The sequence below is a fragment of the Podarcis liolepis genome, assembly GCF_965112155.1.
Source record: "Podarcis liolepis genome assembly, chromosome: 6".
Taxonomy (NCBI): domain Eukaryota; kingdom Metazoa; phylum Chordata; class Lepidosauria; order Squamata; family Lacertidae; genus Podarcis; species Podarcis liolepis.
This window is the reverse complement of record NC_139559.1, coordinates 8,603,946-8,625,691: the sequence shown is the minus strand read 5'-3', so window position 1 is coordinate 8,625,691 and position 21,746 is coordinate 8,603,946. Positions and strand designations below refer to the sequence as shown.

At 45.7% G+C, this 21,746-nt stretch overlaps 1 protein-coding gene across 2 annotated transcripts in view; it reads left to right on the top strand.

Annotated features, from left to right (window-relative positions):
- COL20A1 (collagen type XX alpha 1 chain) overlaps positions 1 to 21,167 on the top strand; it is a 139,348-nt gene extending 118,181 nt beyond the window's left edge. For both annotated transcript variants that reach the window (XM_083507331.1, XM_083507330.1), the window contains exons 33-40: positions 667 to 720; positions 2,769 to 2,840; positions 4,680 to 4,715; positions 8,224 to 8,290; positions 11,313 to 11,501; positions 17,595 to 17,672; positions 20,132 to 20,287; positions 21,005 to 21,167. In XM_083507331.1, the coding sequence (XP_083363457.1) occupies positions 667 to 720; positions 2,769 to 2,840; positions 4,680 to 4,715; positions 8,224 to 8,290; positions 11,313 to 11,501; positions 17,595 to 17,672; positions 20,132 to 20,287; positions 21,005 to 21,024 (672 nt within the window). In that variant the 3' untranslated portion in view covers positions 21,025 to 21,167. The remainder of the gene's footprint in view (positions 1 to 666; positions 721 to 2,768; positions 2,841 to 4,679; positions 4,716 to 8,223; positions 8,291 to 11,312; positions 11,502 to 17,594; positions 17,673 to 20,131; positions 20,288 to 21,004) is intronic.
- The last annotated feature ends 579 nt before the right edge of the window (positions 21,168 to 21,746 follow it).

Genomic DNA, 21,746 nt, shown 5'->3' with positions numbered 1-21,746 from the left:
ACCGGGTTCGCTTCCCCGCTCCTCCATATGCAGCTGCTGGGTGACCTTGGGCCAGTCACACTTCTGTGAAGTCTCTCAGCCCCACTCACCTCACAGAGTGTTTGTTTTGGGGGAGGAAGGGAAAAGGAGAATGTTAGCCGCTTTGAGACTCCTTCGGATAGTGATAAAGTGGGATATGAAATCCAAACTCTGCTACCGCAGGAACTCAGGGGCATCCAATGAAGCCAAATGATAGAATCTGGCCCCGACAGGATGTAGAGATGTCCACCCAAAAGAGGATTAGACCCAATGCAACTGTGGCGACTGTCCCAGATGGCTATTTATTTATTTAATAACAGGTATGCACCACTTGATTGTAAAAAAGAAACCTCAAAGTGGTTTGCAAAGAATGTAGGAGGCAGCGATGCTTCTGAATGCTCATTGCTGGAAACCACAGGATGGGAGAACGCCTCTTTCGCACCCAGATCCTGCCTGCAGGTTTTCCCAGAAGAGGCAGTCTGGATGGCCACTGTGAGAACAGGATACTGGACTAGAGGGGTCCCTGGCCTGATCCAGCAGCAGGACTCTTCTTATGTCTTTATCCCTAAAGGCAGCACATCCCCCCCTGAGCTCTCCCTCCCTGTTTTAGCCTTAGCCTTTCACTCACTGTTCTGACTTGATTTGCAGGGTGTTCGAGGCCTGGAAGGCACGGTTGGACCTCCTGGACCACCAGGACCAAGGGTAAGAGATGCCAGTCATGTAGAAGGCAAGTTTTTCCGCTCCAAAGGTCTTGCTACCAGGAATAGGCTGAGCTCGACTTCCCTCAGGTTAGCAGGGACGGCAGGCAAAAGGAACAGTGTGCTCTGTGTCTTCATTACTGTTACATCTTCCTCCGGCTACTGTTCAGCAAGAGCTACTGAGCCACCTGGTTCCAAATCCTGGAGCATCTCCTCTAAGCCAAGTTTTGTGGTACCCAAGTTGCAGCAGAGTGTCAGACGTTGACTTCTTAGTAGCCTCGTCTCCTTTCATCAGAAAAGGCAGGGATGCTGTTTCAGATTTGCGGGAGGAGAAAGGGAAGCTATTGCAACAGCGGACGGCAAGAATCTCAGCCAGATTTAAAGATCTACTCCCGGCTAAGTTCTAGATTTAAAATGTGTATTTCAAGACCATTTGTTTTCGTTGCTTTTCAACTCCTCCTTTTGTGGTTGTGAGCATTTTATTGACTTGGATAAACAAAGCATTTCCAACCATCTCAACCGCACCCCCCCCCCACTGTCCCTTGTTTCCTAAAGCAGAGTCACTCTGGATCACTATAACACAATATACATTTTATTAACAGTTGTTGTTTTTAATTGGACTTGTTAACTGCTTTTTACCCAAAGATACCCAGGTGACTTGCGTTTAGAAACATAAACATAGATACATTCATTCATTACAGTGGTACCTCGGGTTAAGTACTTAATTCGTTCCAGAGGTCTGTTCTTAACCTGAAACTGTTCTTAACCTGAAGCACCACTTTAGCTAATGGGGCCTCCTGCTGCCGCCATGCCGCCGGAGCACGATTTCTGTTCTTATCCTGAAGCAAAGTTCTTAACCTGAAGCACTATTTCTGGGTCTGTAACCTGAAGCATATGTAACCTGAAGCGTATGTAACCTGAAGTGTATGTAACCCGAGGTACCACTGTATACCATTAATAAAAATCACACACACACTTTCATTATAGGAGAAATCTTAGGTAAAGGTAAAGGGACCCCTGACCATTAGGTCCAGTCACGGACGACTCTGGAGTTGCGGTGCTCATCTTGCTTTATTGGCCGAGGGAGCCAGTGTACAGCTTCCAGGTCATGTGGCCAGCATGACTAAGCCACTTCTGGTGAAACCAGAGCAGCGCACGAAAATGCCGTTTACCTTCCCGCCAGAGTGGTACCTATTTATCTACTTGCACTTTGACGTGCTTTCGAACTGCTAGGTTGGCAGGAGCAGGGACTGAGCAATGGGAGCTCACCCCATCGCGGGGGTTCAAACCACTGACCTTCTGATCAGCAAGTCCTAGGCTCTGTGGTTTAACCCACAGCGCCACCTGCATTGCTTAGGAGAGATCTTACTTTTCTTCAAAGTGGCATATGTGGTTTTCTCTTCCCAAGGTCACTTACTAAGCTTCATGGCTGAGCGGGAATTTGAACCCTGGTCTCCCAGGTGGTCAACTGATACTCTTAGCTACACCATACTGACGCAGGACATCTTTATTCTGCCCATCCGCAATTGCCCAGCAGATTTCCCTACCCATTTTGTCCTCACAACAACCTTGTGAGGCAGCTTGGACTGTGAAGAAAGAATGGGGAGAGAGGGGGAGAGGAAGAAAAAAGTCAGAAGGAGGCAAGACAGTGCAAGAAGACAGGAAAAAGGCAGGGGATTGGAAGGATAAAGTAACAGAGTGTGTGAGAGAGAAGTCGGAAGAGAGAGCGCCAAGATTCTGTCTGCATAATAAAGCCATTAAAAACGGAAGGGAGAAAATAACACCGTTCTGGGACTTGCAGTTCTGACCTACTATTGTGCCCATAAATTGTGACATTAATTGGAAACGAAGTGAGGATGAGCCATGCACAATACAGCCTTCACATTTTGTTCCCCCGACTGGGTGGGGCACCGACTTCAACCTGAAGGCCGTAATTCCCACCCTGGGCTTTTTGCAAGTTTGTTTTTGCTGGTCTCCCTCGAGCCTCAAGTCGCAATAATTTTCCGTCATCTGACATCTTCATTCATTGTGGCTCTCCCTGGATCTTTGCAGGGTTTTCAAGGTGTAGCAGGCGCCCGAGGCAGCAGTGGGGAGAAGGGGCCCCCAGGAGAAGTTGGTCCGACGGTAAGTCTTCCCCATTTCACCCCCACAAGTGCACACCAGCCCAGGAGTATGTAAAACTTGTCTGTCCCTTCCTTCCTTCCTTCCTTCCTTCCTTCCTTCCTTCCTTCCTTCCTTCCTTCCTTCCTTTCTTCCAATTTCTTTCTTTCTTCCATTTCCTTCCTTCCTTCCTTCCTTCCTTCCTTCCTTCCTTCCTTCCTTCCTTCCTTCCTTCCTTCCCTCCCTCCCTCCCTCCCTCCCTCCCTCCCTCCCTCCCTTCCTTCCTTCCTTCCTTCCTTCCTTCCTTCCTTCCTTCCTTCCTAGCACTGGCATTCCATGCCCAGGACAACAAACATTTAGCTGCCTGCCCCCAGCCATTGGAATAGGGCAGTCTGAATAACCTAACAAATAAATAACCAGCATCTGCAAAACTGGATCTGTCATTTTCCACAAAATGCTGTTTTCCCAAATTGTTATTTCACGGCCTCGCTGCCCTTGGAAATCTGTAATTGGCTTAATTGTGCACCATTCTTCACTTATAGGCACATATTTAATTGTGCATTGTTCCTCATTTTCAAGCACAGACGTCTGCCTTATTGTTTCAAAAAGTTTTGAGATGCGTTCTGCGAGAAAAGCACTCGGTGCAGTGCGCCAAACTGTAAAACCTGTACAAATCCAATAAAATACAAAGTACACAGACACATCAATTCAAGGGCAGAGTAAGTAGCATTATGCTTTAACAGAAGACCAATTAATAGTCAGTACCTTGAATACCGTCCCTGTGAAGAATCAATTGGATTCATTGCTTAACCCAACAAGGTGTTATGGAAAGGTCATCACTTTTTTTTGCAGATGCAGCTATTTATGACATTTTTATCTCACCTTCCTTCCATCCTAGAACCCAAATTGGCATTCTGAACATTTCAAGGTGGTCTTCCACCCAGGTATGGGCCAGACCAGATTTCCCTTAGTAACCAGTATCCTGCAAAGTATTGCCTACCCAGATTATGCTATTATGTTATCTCCCGCTTGGACTACTGCAATGCGCTCTATGTGGGGATACCTTTGAAGGTGACCCGGAAACTGCAATTAATCCAGAATGCGGCAGCTAGACTGGTGACTGGGAGTGGCCGCCGGGACCACATAACACTGGTCCTGAGAGATCTGCATTGGCTCCCAGTACGTTTCCAAGCACAATTCAAAGTGTTGGTGCTGACCTTTAAAGCCCTAAACGGCCTCGGCCCTGTATACCTGAAGAAGCGTCTCCACCCCCATCGTTCAGCCCGGACACTGAGATCCAGCGCCGAGGGCCTTCTGGCGGTTCCCTCATTGCGAGAATTAAGGTTACAGGGAACCAGGCAGAGGGCCTTCTTGGTAGTGGCGCCTGCCCTGTGGAACGCCCTCCCAGCAGATGTCAAGGCAATAAACAACTATTTTACTTTTAAAAGACAACTGAAGGCAGCCCTCTTTAGGGAAGTTTTTAATGTCTGATGCTGTATTGTTTTTGATATTCAGTTGGAAGCCGCCCAGAGTGGCTGGGGAAACCTAGCCAGATGGGCGGGGAATAAATAAATTATTATTATTATTATTATTATTATTATTATTATTATTATTATTATGCTATGCAAGGGGATGAGTTATGCTTTTGGCCAAGCATTCCTGCTGTGGAAGGTCTTTGTCCACTCTCTGCAGGAACCAAGCCGTAAAAGAGACTTATTAAATGTATAATATCCTTGCAGGTTTTGCTGGCGAATGACAAGACTAGGCTGCTGTATCTGTCAGTTCTCAGAGTGGCCTTTTCATTTTCTGCCTCCAAAGAGAAGATAGATTTCTAACTGCCTTTTGCTTTGTTTTCTCCTGCAGGGGCTGCCTGGTCCAAAAGGAGAAAGGGGAGAGAAGGTGAGTCTCTTTGGCTTCTATTTACTTTGGAACCCATCCTTGGGTGGCCAACAGTCGGCTCGATGGACCAGTGACCTGACTTGTTGCAGAACATCTTCCCATGTCTCTCTGCTAAACTGGTACTTGAGCCTGCACTATAGTATCAGCAGTGATGACACCAGAGTGTGCAATTGTCTAGTTGAGAAACGTTATTTTCCCAGGATGCTGGAATCCCTTCTGTGCAATCCTAAATGGGCATGGCAGAGTGTTGCATTTGACAAACTCCTTTCCCTTTGATGGTTATGTGTCATAGTTTTGTTTTAAAAGTCCTTTGAAATGAACAGGAGAGAAATTATGCTGGGGTGGGAAATGAGTCAGATGATGATGATGATGATGATGATGATGATGATTTATTATTTATACCCCGCCCATCTGGCTGGGTCTCCCCAGCCACTCTGGGCGGCTTCCAACACAATATTAAAATACAGTAATGTATCAAACATTAAAAGCTTCCTTAAACTGGGCTGCCTTCAGATGTTGTCTAAAAGTCTGGTAGTTGTTGTTCTCTTTGACATCTGGTGGGAGGGCGTTCCACAGGGCAGGTGCCGCTACCGAGATCCTTGGGACTCTCAAGGATCCAGTAGATCCAAAACCACCTTTGACCCCCCACCTTCTCCTCCTCACCCCCTCAGAACAACCCATTTCAAGTTCCGGTGTTGGTGGTAGACCTTTTCTTTATTTAGGTAATGTTCTATCTGATTTCTTACCTGCTCTTGCCCATAAGGTCCCAGACACGACGATAGAACATACAGTTGAAACCACTACAATTATGCAAAAAGTGAAACCATTCTGAAGTATAAATTCAGAAGAAGTCCCATGAAACAAAATATACCTTAGCAGTTTAAGGCCAGGGTAAAAATATAGCCCATAGATTTTCCCTGGATATGTTGTGAACCCCCACTTTGCATGGTGGATTCCCCTTTCCCCAGTGGCAGAGCTGTTCTCCAGGAGTGTGGAGGGACCCTCTTCTCCAACCCATTCCCCCACCCCCAAATAAATTGCAGATTAAGATTGCTTTACCCATTCTCAGAAGAAAATCCAGCTTTCTTCCAGGGTTAACACAGGCATCCTGTTGGCTAGTTTTCTCTACAAGAGTTAGGGGCAAGTTTTGACATCGCCAAAGGTGGATCTGGGACAAGATCTTGGATTTTACAAAACTATGTCAGACTTGGGGAAATGTCTTCTGTTTCATGGGTTGTCCTAGAAGTTCACAGAGACTGGGTACCACTAAATAGGAAAGAGGACAATGGGCAGATACCCACCTCTGATATAGATGGACCAATGCTCTGGACTGATATAAAGGCCACATTCTGTTTTCCTTCTTCTCTGCTTTAATTTCCCCTTCCTGAAGTGGCTTGACTCCAAAAGCAAAAAACAAAACACACTAGGATGCAGCTCTGCACATTAGTGTGTAACATGTAGTTAGCCCCTTAGAGAAGCCCACCCTTATTGAAACATTCTGGGGAAATCAAATGACTAGGAATAATGATTAGCAAACCGCATGGGATCTATTCCAGTTTTCCCAACTGCACTAAGGTGTGCTAAACTTCCTGTGAGGTTTGTTTGCTCTTTTTTTAAAATGGGCTGGTTGATGGGTTTTAAACTTTTGCTAGATTCCCTCTGCAGTTATCACCAGGACCCAGGTGCTTTCTATCATTTCCCTCTGCCATCTGACTTTTCAATTTTATTTTATTTTTAAACCCACTCTATTGCGCTCTTGCTAGGCTTTCCTCTCTGATCTTTTTTTTTTCTTTCAAAAATGTGATAGCATTTTTCACTTTTATTTCCTGGGCACCCTGCCCAGTTCTTGCTTAATTTTGGGTAAAGACTGCACATTGATCCAGACGGTGTCATCAAAAATCTCGCTGTTTGATGCAGGGCTCAATTTTCATTTCGTTATGAGCTTTTATGGATAATGGCAGTGACTATTTTCAAGTTGTTTTCGGCATTTTGATTGCTTTATTACCTGTCGCAAGGAAGATATATCTATATCCAAAGATATATATGAGTATGGGTAGATAGATAGATAAATAAATGAGGAGGTGCCATTTCAAATAGAGTTTGGTTATTCAATCACAAAGGAATGGCCGGGCTTCTTTAAATATTCAGAAATGAATGCATTTTAATAGTGTCCACATTAATTTTCAGCATCAGAACTCTCTGTTTGACAGTCTCTTCAGGATCTGTGCAAGGACGTGATTGTGTTTAGATTTACTGTTCCTTTGCAGAGCAGTTTAATAATACAGAATTATTACAGCAGTTTCGGAAGGCCACTTGCAGCCGTAAGTGGAAGGCTTTGTTGATGTTTTAAAATTAATATGTGCCAGAGCACAAAGAAAGAAAGAGAAATGGTGATTCCTATGTTGCAGGAGGTTAGACTAGATTACTCTGAGGATTGTCTCCAATTCTACAATTCTTTGATTTCATTGTTAATGGCTAACGTCCGGCCTGTAATGACAAACCTAAAAAGCAGAGACATTACCTTGCCGACAAAGGTCCGTATAGTTAAAGCTATGGTTTTCCCGGTACAGTGGTATCTCGGGTTAAGTACTTAATTCGTTCCGGAGGTCTGTTCTTAACCTGAAACTGTTCTTAACCTGAAGCACCACTTTAGCTAATGGGGCCTCCTGCTGGCGCCATGCTGCCAGAGCACGATTTCTGTTCTCATCCTGAAGCAACGTTCTTAACCTGAAGCACTATTTCTGTGTTAGCGGAGTGTGTAACCTGAAGCGTATGTAACCTGAAATATATGTAACCTGATGTACCACTGTAGTGATGTATGGAAGTGAGAGCTGCACCATAAAGAAGGCTGATCGCCGAAGAATTGATGCTTTCGAATTCTGGTGCTGGAGGAGACTCTTGAGAGTCCCATGGACTGCAAGATCAAACCTATCCATTCTGAAGGAAATCAGCCCTGAGTGCTCACTGGAAGGACAGATCCTGAAGCTGAGGCTCCAATACTTTGGCCACCTCATGAGAAGAGAAGACTCCCTGGAAAAGACCCTGATGTTGGGAAAGATGGAGGGCACGACAGAGGACGAGATGGTTGGACAGTGTTCTCGAAGCTACCAGCATGAGTTTGACCCAACTGCGGGAGGCAGTGGAAGACAGGAGTGCCTGGCGTGCTCTGGTCCATGGGGTCACGAAGAATCGGACACGACTACACAACAACAACAACAAGAGTTGGAAGGGACCCAAGGATCATCTAGTCTAGCCAATGCAGGATCTGATGTTGGCATCCGCAAGCAGAAGAGAAGGGGAGGGGTTTTTCTGCTTACAGCCACTGCCAGCGGCGTTGGCTGCAATAAAGTAATAAACAGGGTGGTGATAAGGTAGCGAACTGCAGTGTATCATATTGTTTTGCATGGCATGCTCCAAAGAACGAGAGATGTGCAAAACCTGACTGTTTTTACTCTTCTCATATGCTGGCATTGATCTCCCCATTGTTTTCTTCCCTCCTCCCCCTTAGGGTGAAGCCCAGTCTTTAGCCACAATCTATCATCTGGTTAATCAGGCTTGTGAGCGCCTAATTCAGTGTAAGTACATCTCTGCCCAACAATCTGAACAACTAACCGGCTTCCCGTTTCTACATCTCTGTCCTCTGAACAATTTATCTCCTGCCGCTATGCTGTGCTGCCTGACCCAAAGTTCGCTGGCAGTGCCAGAATCCACCCCTTAATTCAGATTATAAGAAGTTCCATTGCTTAATCCATGGATAAGGGTGGAAGGGATTCAATTCCATTTGCATTTAAAAATGCATCTACTTAATTTGCACTTCTGGAAACAAACAGGCACGTGCAAACTGACACCCAGCCTTCCTTCAAAATTTTCACTTTTCTAGATTTTGCAATGTAGCTATCCAACCAAAACAATTATTAAAAACAAACAAACACCCACATACGTTAATGAACATAAGATACAAGAATGCACTGTATTGGGGGAAATTGCTCGGCAAAAATATATACGTTAGGCAAAAGAGAAGGGGTATATTAGGAGACATTTGCACCAAAATGCTGGTGCAATTTCATGAGGACAGTTTAAATATATATATTAACTGCAAACTGATATGGAAATCAGTTTGAAAAAATGGGAAAGTGGGAGAAACAAGAAGGGACAGATGTGCCCATCCCTATCTCTGGATAATTCAGCTACACAGCAGAGCTGTGATAATACTCTGACCCTGACCACTGCTCTGTTTTGAAGTAATCTGATCAAATTCTGGATTAACACATTATGTGATTACGTTTTTGTAGCACATTCCCACCTCTAGATAAATAGTTACAGCTTGGGGTAGGTGGGAGCAGAGCATCCCCCAAATGTGTAAAAAGTGACACATTGGACGTGTGCACATTTCACGACAGGTCCCTGTGTAGAAAAAGAGAGAGAGAATAAAATGCCTATCCCTTTAAAAATGTGATGTACCTGTGTTGATGACCCTGTAATTTATTTGTCATATTTCAAGCATCGTCCGTGCACACAGATTTGAAATACCGTACTTTTCCGTGTATAAGACTACATCCGTGTATAAGACTACATTATGCTAAAAAGTGGGGGTTGTGTTATATATTGGTAGTGCATAGGGTGGATGTTTGATTGGTTGCTGCCGAGGCAATCCCTCCTGAAAAAAGCTCAACAATAGGGGATGTCTTATACATGGGGGCGCCTTATACACGGAAAAGTATGGTACCCCACCTCTGATGGTCCTTTTACAAGAACGAAGTTGGAACTATTTCTCAGATCTTACCTTCCAGTTCCTGAGTTGTGCCAGTGGAGCAGCGCGCTCTCTCTCTCTGTCTCTCTGTCTCTGTGTGTCTGTGTCTCTCTCCACATGTTGGGCATGTCATGTCCCAAGCGCCAAAACTCTACCCTTAGAGCATGCCCAGACCCACATAGTCACACCTAATAGAATCATAGAATCAAAGAGTTGGAATAGACCACAAGGGCCATCGAGTCCAACCCCCTGCCAAGCAGGAAACACCATCAGAGCACTCCTGACATATGGTTGTCAAGCTTCTGCTTAAAGACCTCCAAAGAAGGAGACTCCACCACACTCCTTGGCAGCAAATTCCACTGTCGAACAGCTCTTACTGTCAGGAAGTTCAGTAAGAGCTGTTCGACAGTGGAATTTGCTGCCAAGGAGTGTGGTGGAGTCTCCTTCTTTGGAGCAGAGCTCCTTCTAATAGAGCAGAGCTTTCCAAACTTTCCATGTTGGTGACACACGTTTCAGACATGCATCATTTCCTGACACAGCAATTAAGTTTTGCTAACAAACCAGAGGTTAAACTAACCCCTTTCCAGCCCCAGGAGGAGTGTGGAGCACATCTGCACAACACGCCTACACACTGCAGCCGACACACTGATGTATCACAACACACAGTTTGGAAAGCTCTGTAATAGAGGATCCAACTTCTCCATCGATAGCCTCTCCTGATCCTTCAGGATTAAAATATGGGAATTGTCACTGGTCACCTGCTAGACATCATGGCTGACCTTTGTCCCATGCAAGCAAGCCTGAGATTCCTTCTTAAGATTGTGAAGCTTAGCTTACTGTGACTGAGTACGCACCATACATTGAAAGCACATGGCTTTCCCCAAAGAACCTTGGGGTATGTTGTGTATCTTTTACAGAGCTACAGTTCCCAGGATTCTTTGGGGGAAGTCAGGTGCTTTCAGTGTGCTTTAAATGCAAGCTGTGCATGCAGCCCTTGAAAGTAAGCCATTTTGTTTCTTTTCTGTACTGTATATCAGCTCCCCCATCCCCCATCCCCAATCTCTATCAGGCTTCTTAATTTAGAACCAGGTTTCTGTGTATGCTTCTGATAATTCAGTGATATTTTCCCTGCATGCCAGACCTCACTTATTGTATACCACCCTTCATCATCATTGAGAGCCAGTGTGGTGTAGTGGTTAAGAGCGGTAGTCTCGTAATCTGGGGAACCGGGTTCGCGTCTCCGCTCCTCCACATGCAGCTGCTGGGTGACCTTGGGCCAGTCACACTTCTCTGAAGTCTCTCAGCCCCACTCACCTCACAGAGTGTTTGTTGTGGGGGAGGAAGGGAAAGGAGAATGTTAGCCGCTTTGAGACTCCTTAAAAGGGAGTGAAAGGCGGGATATCAAATCCAAACTCTTCTTCTTCTTCATCATCATCTGAAGATTTATAAAAAAAAAATTATATGTCACAAAATCATAAACTTATATCAAAAGTTACATTAAACATTTAAAAATTAAAAACCATGCACTAAAAATGTGTAGTCACACTACATGCCAGACTACATAATGTCCAGCAAGTTTACAATCTGTGTCCATAATTCACACGTGACATTTCACGGGACGTAGCATCTGTGATAATATATGAGCTGTACAGAGTGGCAAGAGTATACCCTTTCACAAAAACACAGGTATATGTGTACAGGCAGATGTGTTGATAATTGCACTGTGTGAATGTGTGTCCAGGAAAAACCCTGACAAATGCAAGAAGCAGGGTGCATCATGGGAAATAATGGAGATAGTAAATCAGAGACTCTACTTGTTTCCCTCTCCTTTCCTTTTACTTCTTCAGCTCACGTGTTGAAGTTTGACTCATTCGTCCATGAACATTCACAGAAGCCAGTTCCCATTTGGGAAGATAAGCTGAAGCCTGGAGAACCTGGCCCGCCTGGTCTTCCTGGGCCTCCTGGCATGAAAGGAGAGAGAGGAGAAGCTGGGATGCCTGGACAGCCTGGCAGAGATGGATATCCAGGAGAAAGAGGTATCAAAAGAAGTGCTTAGACCAACACTCTTGTAACCTGGTGGTGTCCATATGTTGTTGGTCTACAAGTCCCATCATCCCTGGCCATTGGCTGGAGCTGGTCGGCGTTGGACCTCAGTGTCTGGGCAGAACGATGGAGGTGGAGACGTTCCTTCATATTGTTATGTGCAAATGGCTTTAGATACCTATTAGGTCCATAAATTACCATACAGTGGTACCTCTGGTTACGTACTTAATTCGTTCCGGAGGTCCTTTCCTAACCTGAAACTGTTCTTAACCTGAAGCACCACTTTAGCTAATGGGGCCTCCCACTGCTGCCACGCCGCCGCCGTGTGATTTCTGTTCTCATCCTGAAGCAAAGTTCTTAACCCAAGGTACTATTTCTGGGTTAGTGGAGTCTGTAACCTGAAGCATCTGTAACCTGAAGTGTATGTAACCCGAGGTACCACTGTAATAGTTCAGTTATAATGTCTGGAAGGCACCAGGTTGGGGAAAAGCTGACTTATACCACAGTTTCTGCATGCCTTCATATGTGATCTCTTGAAGGGCACAGCACTCTTCCCTTCCTCTCAATGCACAGCTGTGCAGTTGCACACCACAATTCAGCAGAAATGTCTCCCAGAGTCTTCTTTCCAGGCTTTGAGAAGCAAACCTCACTGGGCTCATAGTGCTTGCCTCAAAAAGAGAAGGGAACAGTATAACCTTGAAATTCTTCTCCGTCTCGGATTTTAACCGGAGCCGGTGAAGAATTCCCTTCCAGCCCTGCTGCCATCCATCCAGCTCCCAGACCCCTTTCCTTGCCACTTAATGGCAGCAACAGTAACAATGATCCTTTGGTTGTAAGTCATTGGCGAGAGGGAAAAGAGGGGATGAGCAACATCTGATATTTCATTAACTTTATGTGCACATAGAGATGATAATCAAAAGTAGGTTCCATATTTTTAAACAGCAGGGCAGACTGCTAAGCCCATTTTTTAATAGCTTTCTTCATTCAAGGCATAGAAAGAAAGTACCGTATTTTTCCGTGTATAAGACTAGCAGGTTTTTTAAACCAAAAAATTAGGTTTAAAATTGGGGCTCGTCTTATACACAGGTAGATGTTTTCTTAATTTGGAGTCCCCCAAAATAGGGGGCATCTTATACATTGAAAAATACAGTAGTTGGGCGGAAGAGGAGGGGTGGCTGTAGCTCAGTGGTTATAGCATCTACTTTGGGTGCAGAATCAGCACTGGATTAAGACCTTTAGAGGCCCTAAGCATTTAAAGGATTTTGGTGTCCCCAAATATATCTAATTAAAAATAGGAACAATAATAAACCATAAAATTTTTGCTTGTTGTTGAAATGAAACAAAACCTACAGTAAGATGGAGTAAGTGTAAACTTTTGTATACTTTATTTACATTTGAAAAACTTTCTCCTACTTTTTCTAATTGCAAAGTCTTTGGTCCTCAAAACTAATCTTACGCAACGCTTCAGAGATAAGGCAACCAGCCTTCCTTGTTGCATAGTTGTTCTGTTGGAATTTTTAATATACTTCTGCTGAGAAAACGCACGCTAAGCTGAGCAATTTGTGACCATGAATGTCAAAAATCCGGCAATGGAAAATTTATGTGATGCCCCCCTTCGCTCGATGCCCTAAGCACATGCTTATTTTGCTTTATGATTCATCCAGCCCTGTGCAGAAGCCCCCAGCTTCACTCTCCAGTTTCCCCAGGTAGTACTTGGGAAGACTCCTTCCTGGAACAATGGCGAGTTTCACTGATGTTGGTCAGGCATTGTAGACAGTACTAGGTGGACCAGTGGTTTGGCTTGAGTTCCCTTTGTTTCTGTGAGAATTAACATCTCCCACAGAAGGCTTCAGATGGAAAGTTGGCTTCTCCTCCATGTGGGATGCTGCAGACCTGGTGCAGCCAACATGATAAGCTCCAGATATTGTTGAGGCACTTATCTAATCAGTGCTGACCGTTGGCCATGTTGTCTGGAGCTGGAGATTGCCGACATCTTAAAGGCACCACATTGAAGGAGGAAGAGGAGTTTGGATTTGATATCCCGCTTTATCACTACCCTAAGGAGTCTCATGGGACGCGGGTGGTGTTGTGGGTTAAACCACAGAGCCCAGGACTTGTTGATCAGAAGGTCGGTGGTTCGAATCCCCGCAACGGGGTGAGCTCCCATTGCTCGGTCCCTGCTCCTGCCAACCTAGCAGTTCGAAAGCACGTCAAAGTGCAAGTAGATAAATAGGTACCACTCCAGCAGGAAGGTAAACAGCGTTTCCGTGCGCTGCTCTGGTTCGCCAGAAGCGGCTTAGTCATGCTGGCCTCTCTCAGCCAATAAAGCAAGATGAGCGCCACAACCCCAGAGTCGGTCACGACTGGACCTAATGGTCAGGAGTCCCTTTACCTTTACCTTAAGGAGTCTCAAAGCGGCCATCAATCTCCTTTCCCTTCCTCCTCCACAACAAACACTCTGTGAAGTGAGTGGGGCTGAGAGACTTCAGGGAAGTGTGACTAGCCCAAGGTCACCCAGCAGCTGCATGTGGAGGAGCTGGGAAGCAAACCCGGTTCACCGGATTGCGAATCCACTGCTCTTAACCACTACACCACATTGGCTACCCTTGCTGTAAACAAAGGGTACCCTGTCCTGGGGAGAACAGGGGGAAAGGCAGGACTTTGTGTTCTTTCCACTGGTCTCCACATTCTACAATTCTATGCAAAGACGGTTGTAATCTTGGCCAGTAGTTTCCCCCACCCAATGCAGCGAGAAGAAGCTTATCGCGCCACTCAGCAGGCAAACGCACACTCCTTGGTTTTATTTTTGGCCGGGCTCTCTTCTGGGCTTTAGAAAAAGCACAGGCTTATCTCCCTGCCCTCTTGGCCCGGAGCTAAAAGCTGCCTTGTTTTGAGACGAGGCAGCATTACGGCAACTCTTTGTTTTGTGGTGAATGCCGAGTCATCCTGGCAGCTCCCTTGGTTTTAATGCAAGGATTAGGCCTCCATCTGTTCAAGGACCCTCCTTTAGATACTGCTCCAGAGTGGCGCAAGCAGAATTATCATTAGGGAGAGGGAGGAAGGGAGGGAAGCTATCTGAGTGGATATTTAAGCCCTATCCTTCAGTGATGGTTTCCTTTCTATTTACAGCCAAGAGTCAAAGTTCTTGGTTTAATTGGCAGGCTTCAGAGAGTAGATTGCACACCAACCTGAATCTGTCAACCTGCTTTCCCCACCCCCCCTCTCCCTCCGGTGCCTAGTCTGATATTTGAGTAGCTCCTGAAGCTGCTTGCAGATCCAACTGGTTATATTGTGCCCCAGCAGGAAACATCCAGCTGAGCTCAGAGAAGGAAAATTAGGTAGCACGTAGTTGGCCTCTTGTGGTCTTGCAAACCGATGGCAGAGAAGAGGATGGAGAAATGGGCCTGACAGCTTGTCAGATTAGAACTTAATAAACCATTGCTGATGTTGGAGATGGTTTGCCCCCCTTAGCGAGTTAGATGTCTAGCCGTGGATCTCTACCCAGCAGGAAAGAAAAGGGGACCCAGCATTTCTCAATTTAACTATAGGGGTCAGCTGACTTTCAAAGGTAATTTGTGAAATGTTGCACGTAAGCAGGGAGAATAAAGGGCATGGGTTGCACCCTAGAAAATAAATTGGCCAAGATGGCTCACAGATGAGAAGAATTGAAGGATGATAAGCTGAAAGGAGTCAAAAGTGAAGATGGTACAATACAAAAGTCTGGCGCCACTTTAGGATGCGTTAAGAGAAGCCTTCATCTTCACCTGTGCCCACAGGAAGCTGCATATATAAGTGGCCTTCTGCCTGTATCGCCAAAGCGAAGGGCATCTCCGGTTGCCTATGGGCAGCTGTATGATACTGCTTAATGGAGTCAGTTAAAGGCTGCAGTGTTTTGGACTTTTAATTAGGAGAAAGGGCAACTAAGAGGTGGCACTGTAGAATCCCGTATTTTTCACTCCATAAGATGCACTTTTTTCTTCCTAAAAAATAAGGGGAAATGTCTGTGCGTCTTATGGAGAGAATGCATGGTCCCTGGAGCCGAATTGCCCAGGGGCAAAAAGCAGATCATGCTTTTTTGCTTTTTTTTTTTGAAAGAGGGAAGTGGGTGTTGAAACAAAGCCGCCGGTCATTTGCCGATTGGGGAGAGAGATAAGGAACGCTAGAGATAAAGGAGGCTGCCTGGGAGGGGGGAGGTAAAGACAGCAAACTTGCAAAGGGGGGAAACAGGAAGACTAAAGCAATAAGGAGAGAAATTAGAAGAAAAGGAGGAGCAAAAAACTGCTCCAGCCAAGGAAAAGACACTAAGGCAAACAAGAGGGAAGGGAGTGTTGAAAGGAAACAGCTGATCGGTGGGATCGGATAAGAGATAAGGGACACTAGCGGAGGCTGCCTGGGAGGGGAGAGGTAAAAGCCCATGGATCCTCAGGATTTTTGCATTGGGTCACCCCAAATTCACCATCAGATCACATAGCGTGTGCATGGCTACAGCCTGCACCAAAACACACATGCATTCACTGTTTCCTGGGGCTGCAATGGTGCAAAAATGTGGTTACAAAGCACGGATCGACATGGATCCTCAGGATTTTTGCATTGGGTCACCCCAAATTCACCATCAGATCACATGTCTGTGGCCACAGCACGAACCACAATAATCATACATCTACTGTTTTGTTCAGAATATTTTTGTTGTTGTTTTCCTCCTCTAAAAACTAGGTGCATCTTATGGTCAGGTGCGTCTTATGGAGCGAAAAATACGGTATGGCATGGAGAAAGTGGATAGAGAAAAGTTCCCCACGCCTATTTTGTAACACTAAAACTCATGGGCTTCCAGTGAAGCCAGATGTTGGAAGGTTCAGGACAATTCAAAGAAACTTTTTTATACAGCACAGAGTTAAACTGTGGAACTCCCTCCCATTGGAGGCCGCGATGACTATGGCAACTTGGAGGGCTTTAAAAGAAGATTGGATAAATTCATGGAGAATATGGCTGACAGTGGCTACTGGCCATGACTACGAACTGCCTCCACCCTCCTCTTTGTTGCTGTTAGCTTTGAGGAAAGCTCTATGTTGGCTCCAAGAAAAGATTTTTTTCAAGACTTTCATAGAGGGGATGCTGTGGGCCACATTTGAAAACCGCATGGGCCACATCCAGCTCACAGGCTGGTGGCCCCTCAGCTGTGGCACCCTCCAACTGTTTTTTGACTACAGAACTCCCATGCTGGCTTGCAATGATGGGATTTGTAGTCCAAAACAGCTGGAATGCACCAGGTTGGGGAAGATTACTCTGTACTGTAGCCTTGGTGTTTCACTACAAATAGAGGCCGTTTCCAGATCTGTGGGTTCCTAATTTCAGCCCAATGTTGCCTGATAGTCTGTGCGTTGTGGCCAAAATTCTGGTGCTTTTAATAGCGTTTTGCTAAACACTGGTCTGGCTTCCCTTTGAGTAAAAGAGGATTCAAGAGGAGCTCTGCATTCACACTCACAACCATGAGAAGAAAGAAGCTGCTAATCGCTTGAGCTGTCTATTATCTTGATGCATATTAGCAGCTGTTATGTTTTCTTGTTTGCTAGCAGTTCACCTGGAGTGCTATTTTCGGGTTTGATTGCCACATTTGAAGAAGAGTACTAAAGACGGTAGATAAAAAGCAGGGTTTGCCACCGAGTTTTGCCTAAAGCAAGATCCGAGGCAGAACTGGGCTGGTCTGCTCAGGCAAAAACACCTGCAGGAATTTTGAGCGAAGCCAAAACAGCTTCATTGACGTGAAATCTATTGGGTTTGTATGTGTGTTTTGAGGAGGAGGCTTGTGGATCTGTATTTCACCTAAAGCAAAATTGGGAGGCTTGGTATCAGGAAAAGCAGCTGCAAATGTATAGATGTTTAAAAACATTTTGGTAAAATTAGGGGAATTAGGTCATCTAATCCAACTCCCAGCTATACCGGAATCACAGCTAAAGAAGCCCTGATATATGCCCATCCAACCTCTGTTTAAAAACCTCTAAAGACTGTCAGGAATCCCAGTATGAAATTAGCAATGGAGCATTGCTAAGAGACACATTGCTAGGAAACCTTACTCTCTCATTCAACAGGTGCCTCTGGACCCAAAGGAGAGAAAGGTTCTCCTGGAACAAATGAGGAAGGTTCTCAAGGACCTAGAGGTCGAACAGGTACAGTACATTTTACTGAATTTATTTTATGTACCACCTCTTATTGGCAAAACCTATTGGTGTTCCGCAACTTTCTGACTAGTTGCAGGACCTTGGCCAGACCTAGCAGAGTAAACGCAGAGTTCACAAAAGCAATTGGCAACTTGGCTGCAGAGTGGATGGACGAAGCAGGAACCAGGAACTTGTAGTTAGGTGTTTATTATATACAGTGGACTATTTACAGGAACAGAACAGAACACGCATCTTTAGCTAGCTCTCTCATACATGACTCACAACTCCTGAACTCAAACTTGTACTACCACACATTCCAGTTAGTAGAACATTCATCATTATTCCTGTGAGAGAGCTTGACCAATCATGGAGCTGTCTCCATGCCTCTGTATCATCAGGCAGACTTACTCCTTCACATTGCCTTGGCTGTCGGCCAAACCCTAATTGACTCACTTTGTGTAGCTGCACGTATGCAGATTCCCAACACCTCTTAGGGTTTTATTGCCCGTAAATGCATCACTGGTGAAGAGAAAGAAGGAAGCATTCCTGTCCTGTCTCAAGAAAGGGAACCTTGCCTTCTTCTGCAGCCTTTGTCCCCTATGGGTCTTGGGTGGCAAGGCTGCCTTGGGGCATCCAACCCCTATATCAGAGGAGGGCAGCAAAGTTGTGCCCTGCAGTCAGGAGGGTCCTGAAGGCGGTCCTGGCAGCTCTTCCCCTAAGGACAGAGCCAGAGCCTCATCCACCTTGGAGTCTGTCACACAGTGCATGGTTCCAGGGCATGACACTGACGTGCTATAAAGTAGAAGAGTTTGGATTTGATATCCTGCTTTATCACTACGCGAAGGAGTCTCAAAGCGGCTGACATTCTCCTTTCCCTTTCTCCCCCACAACAAACACTCTGTGAGGTGAGTGAGGCTGAGAGACTTCAAAGAAGTGTGACTAGCCCAAGGTCACCCAGCAGCTGCATGTGGAGGAGCGAGGAAGCGAACCTGGTTCACCAGATTATGAGTCCACCACTCTTAACCACTACACCACCCTGGCTCTCCCACACATAGCTCTCTCCCACATAGCCCTTAGTACTCTAGCACTAAGTGTTGGGTGTGCATTCAGTCAGCCATGGTACTAGAGTCATGTGGTGGAGAAGCAGCATGAGCTCCTCTTGCTCTTCACTTTGCAAATAGCCTCCAATGAAAATTGAACCCTCCACATGAAGTATCTGAAGCCATGATTGCCTTGCTTGTGTGACGCTCCCCATTAAAAAAAGTGGGGGGGGTGTTAAAGTTAAATGAGCCGCCTTCTGCTTGGCAACTCACATTGGTTGCCACCATGAACTATCTGTATGGTAGAGGGCATCCAGTTCTAATCTAACGTTGGATCCCATGGGCCAAGCTGGGCCAGGAGTTTCAGGACCACGGACAGCTCTGCAGTGAGCAACTTGCTCCAACAAAGGCTCAGAGCGGATGGAGCCTCTTTAAGTCCTTGTTCCCAGACTACCTCTCCCAGTTTCAAGAGTTTCACCTCCATGGGCCAATTTGGAAGGGGAGCAGGACTCTGAATAGAAGCAGGGCCAATGCTGGTCCTCTCCCATGCTGCTGCACCCCCTCCGGCTGAATGCATGAAGTGCAACAAAGCCGTTAGTTCTGTGTGCCTCTTTTCTTCCTCCTGGTGGTTCAAAATTCATCAGCAATTTACAAAAACAAATCTGTGCTGGAGGTGTGGTAAAACAGAGGGGACACTTATACATGTTTGGTGGACCTGTGAAAAAAATCAAAAGCTTCTGGAACATAGTATATGACGAGCTTAAAAAAATGTTTAAGTATAATTTTATAAAAAATACAGAAGCTTTTCTACTAGGGATAGCGGATGCAGGTATAGCAAGAGAAGATCAGAAAATATTCCTCTATGCCACAGGAGCGGCAAGGATCCTAATTGCTAAAAAGTGGAAAAAAGAAATTGTGCCAAATAAAAGGAATGGCAAGACAAACTGTTAGAGTATATTGAACTGACTAAATTAACAGAGGCAATTAGAGATCACACTAGACAAGAGTTTCAAAAAGCATGGGGAAAATGCAGAGAATACTTCACAAAACAGTGCCCTAAAATACATACCTGGATTTGTTTCGATTAATGTCTGCAGGAAACTTTGTGGATATTTAAGTTATAATTAGAAAAATCTCAATAATTATTCATAAAGGAAACAGCTAATAAGAAGTAAATAAGGAGGCCAGATACAGGATAAAAAATAAAAAATTGGTTGTTTGTATTGTTGTATGTTATGCCTATTGTTTGTTATGTTCGTGTTTAATGAGGGTGGATTTCTGTATTTGGGGGGTGGGGGAGATTATGTTATGTTGTAAATAAAATTTCCAATAAAAAAAGCAAAAAATTAAAATACAAACAAAACAAAACAAAATTCATCAGCAATCTAGACTGAGGGTGTGGTACTTCTGGTGTCCCTCCCCCCACAGGTCCAGTAGGAGAAGAGATGCTTGGCAAGCAAGGCTCAAAGGGATCCGCTGGCAGCACTGGGCCCCCTGGGTTTCCTGGAGCAAGAGGTCAACCAGGAGAGCCTGGCCATGGAGGCGGTTGTGTCCTTTCAGGGTGCCATGAAGAGAGTACAATAGGTAAATGCTTTTTTGAACCCAAGAAGAATCCAGAGAACAGGGTTCCCCTTTGGCCACAAGGCTTTCTCGACTTCTCCTTCCCACTTCGGCCCCTCCAAAAAGTTGTGCTTGCAGGAGACCTTCCGTAATTCTGGGGTATGGATGGGGGTTCTTCAGCTGGAGAGGAAATGGATAGAAACCGGAGACCCTCTGCACTTGCAAGAGAGGATGCGTCTTCTGCTTACGCAGTGGGTTCCTCCAACAGTTTTAGCAGCAGAAGCAGCAAATAGAGACCTCACAGCAGGCATAGGCAAACTCGGTCCTCCAGATGTTTTGGGACTACAACTCCCATCATCACCAGTGGTCAGGGATGATGGGAGTTGTAGTCCCAAAACATCTGGAGGGCCGAGTTTGCCCCAGTGACAAGCCTATAACAGGAGACTGGAGGGCCATAAGTACGGCAAGGATAGGAAGGCGGGGAAAGGAGAAGCCCAGGGGAAGAGTCCAGTGATGAAATCTGAGCTCTGTGGCAGCAGCCCCACCAGTATACTCTGAAGTAAGAATTCATTGGCGCTCTGAGCATCCTCTGGAATGTAGGGATGAACATAGCGGGGGTATAACAGGCACATTATAGACTCTACCTTAGCCACATATAAGGGAAAGAAGCACATACCTCAGGGATTTCCGTGCTCTGCTCTTTTGTGTTTCTTAAGCACCTTGTCCTGATTTTGTCTCCAGATGCAGGGCTGATCCCCTGATGGCTGGTATACAGGATGCTGCAGACTGACCTTGAGCTTCCCAGACCCCTCTGCTGTAAACTTCTATTTACCTATAGGACAGCTGTGACTTGAACATTCACATTTCCCCTCCCCCCCCCATAAAATGAAACAGTTTTTGTCTATTTGTTTTGTCTCTTCTTTGGCAAAATCGCGAAGATGCCCTACGTATAATACCCAGACCTGCATCTCTGTAGCTTTTCATTAAGGTAAAGGTAAAGGGACCCCTGACCATTAGGTCCAGTCGTGGCCGACTCTGGGGTTGCGGCACTCATCTCGCTTTATTGGCCGAGGGAGCCGGCGTACAGCTTCCGGGTCATGTGGCCAGCATGTCTAAGCCGCTTCTGGCGAACCAGAACAGCGCACGGAAACGCCGTTTACCTTCCCGCCGGAGTGGTACCTATTTATCTACTTGCACTTCGATGTGCTTTCAAACTGTTAGGTTGGCAGGAGCTGGGACCGAGCAACGGGAGCTCACCCCGCCGCGGGGATTCGAACCGCCAACCTTCTGATCGGCAAGTCCTAGGTTCTGTGGTTTAACTCACAGCGCCACCCACGTCCCTGTAGCTTTTAATTAGCCACCAGCTAATTAACCACAAAGTGGTTAAAGCAATGCTCTAAACTCCTGAGAAAGGTGGCTGAATGGATGCTGAATAGATGCTGTGGTCCTCCCTCTCTGCAGCCACAGAGGGACGCTTGCAGTT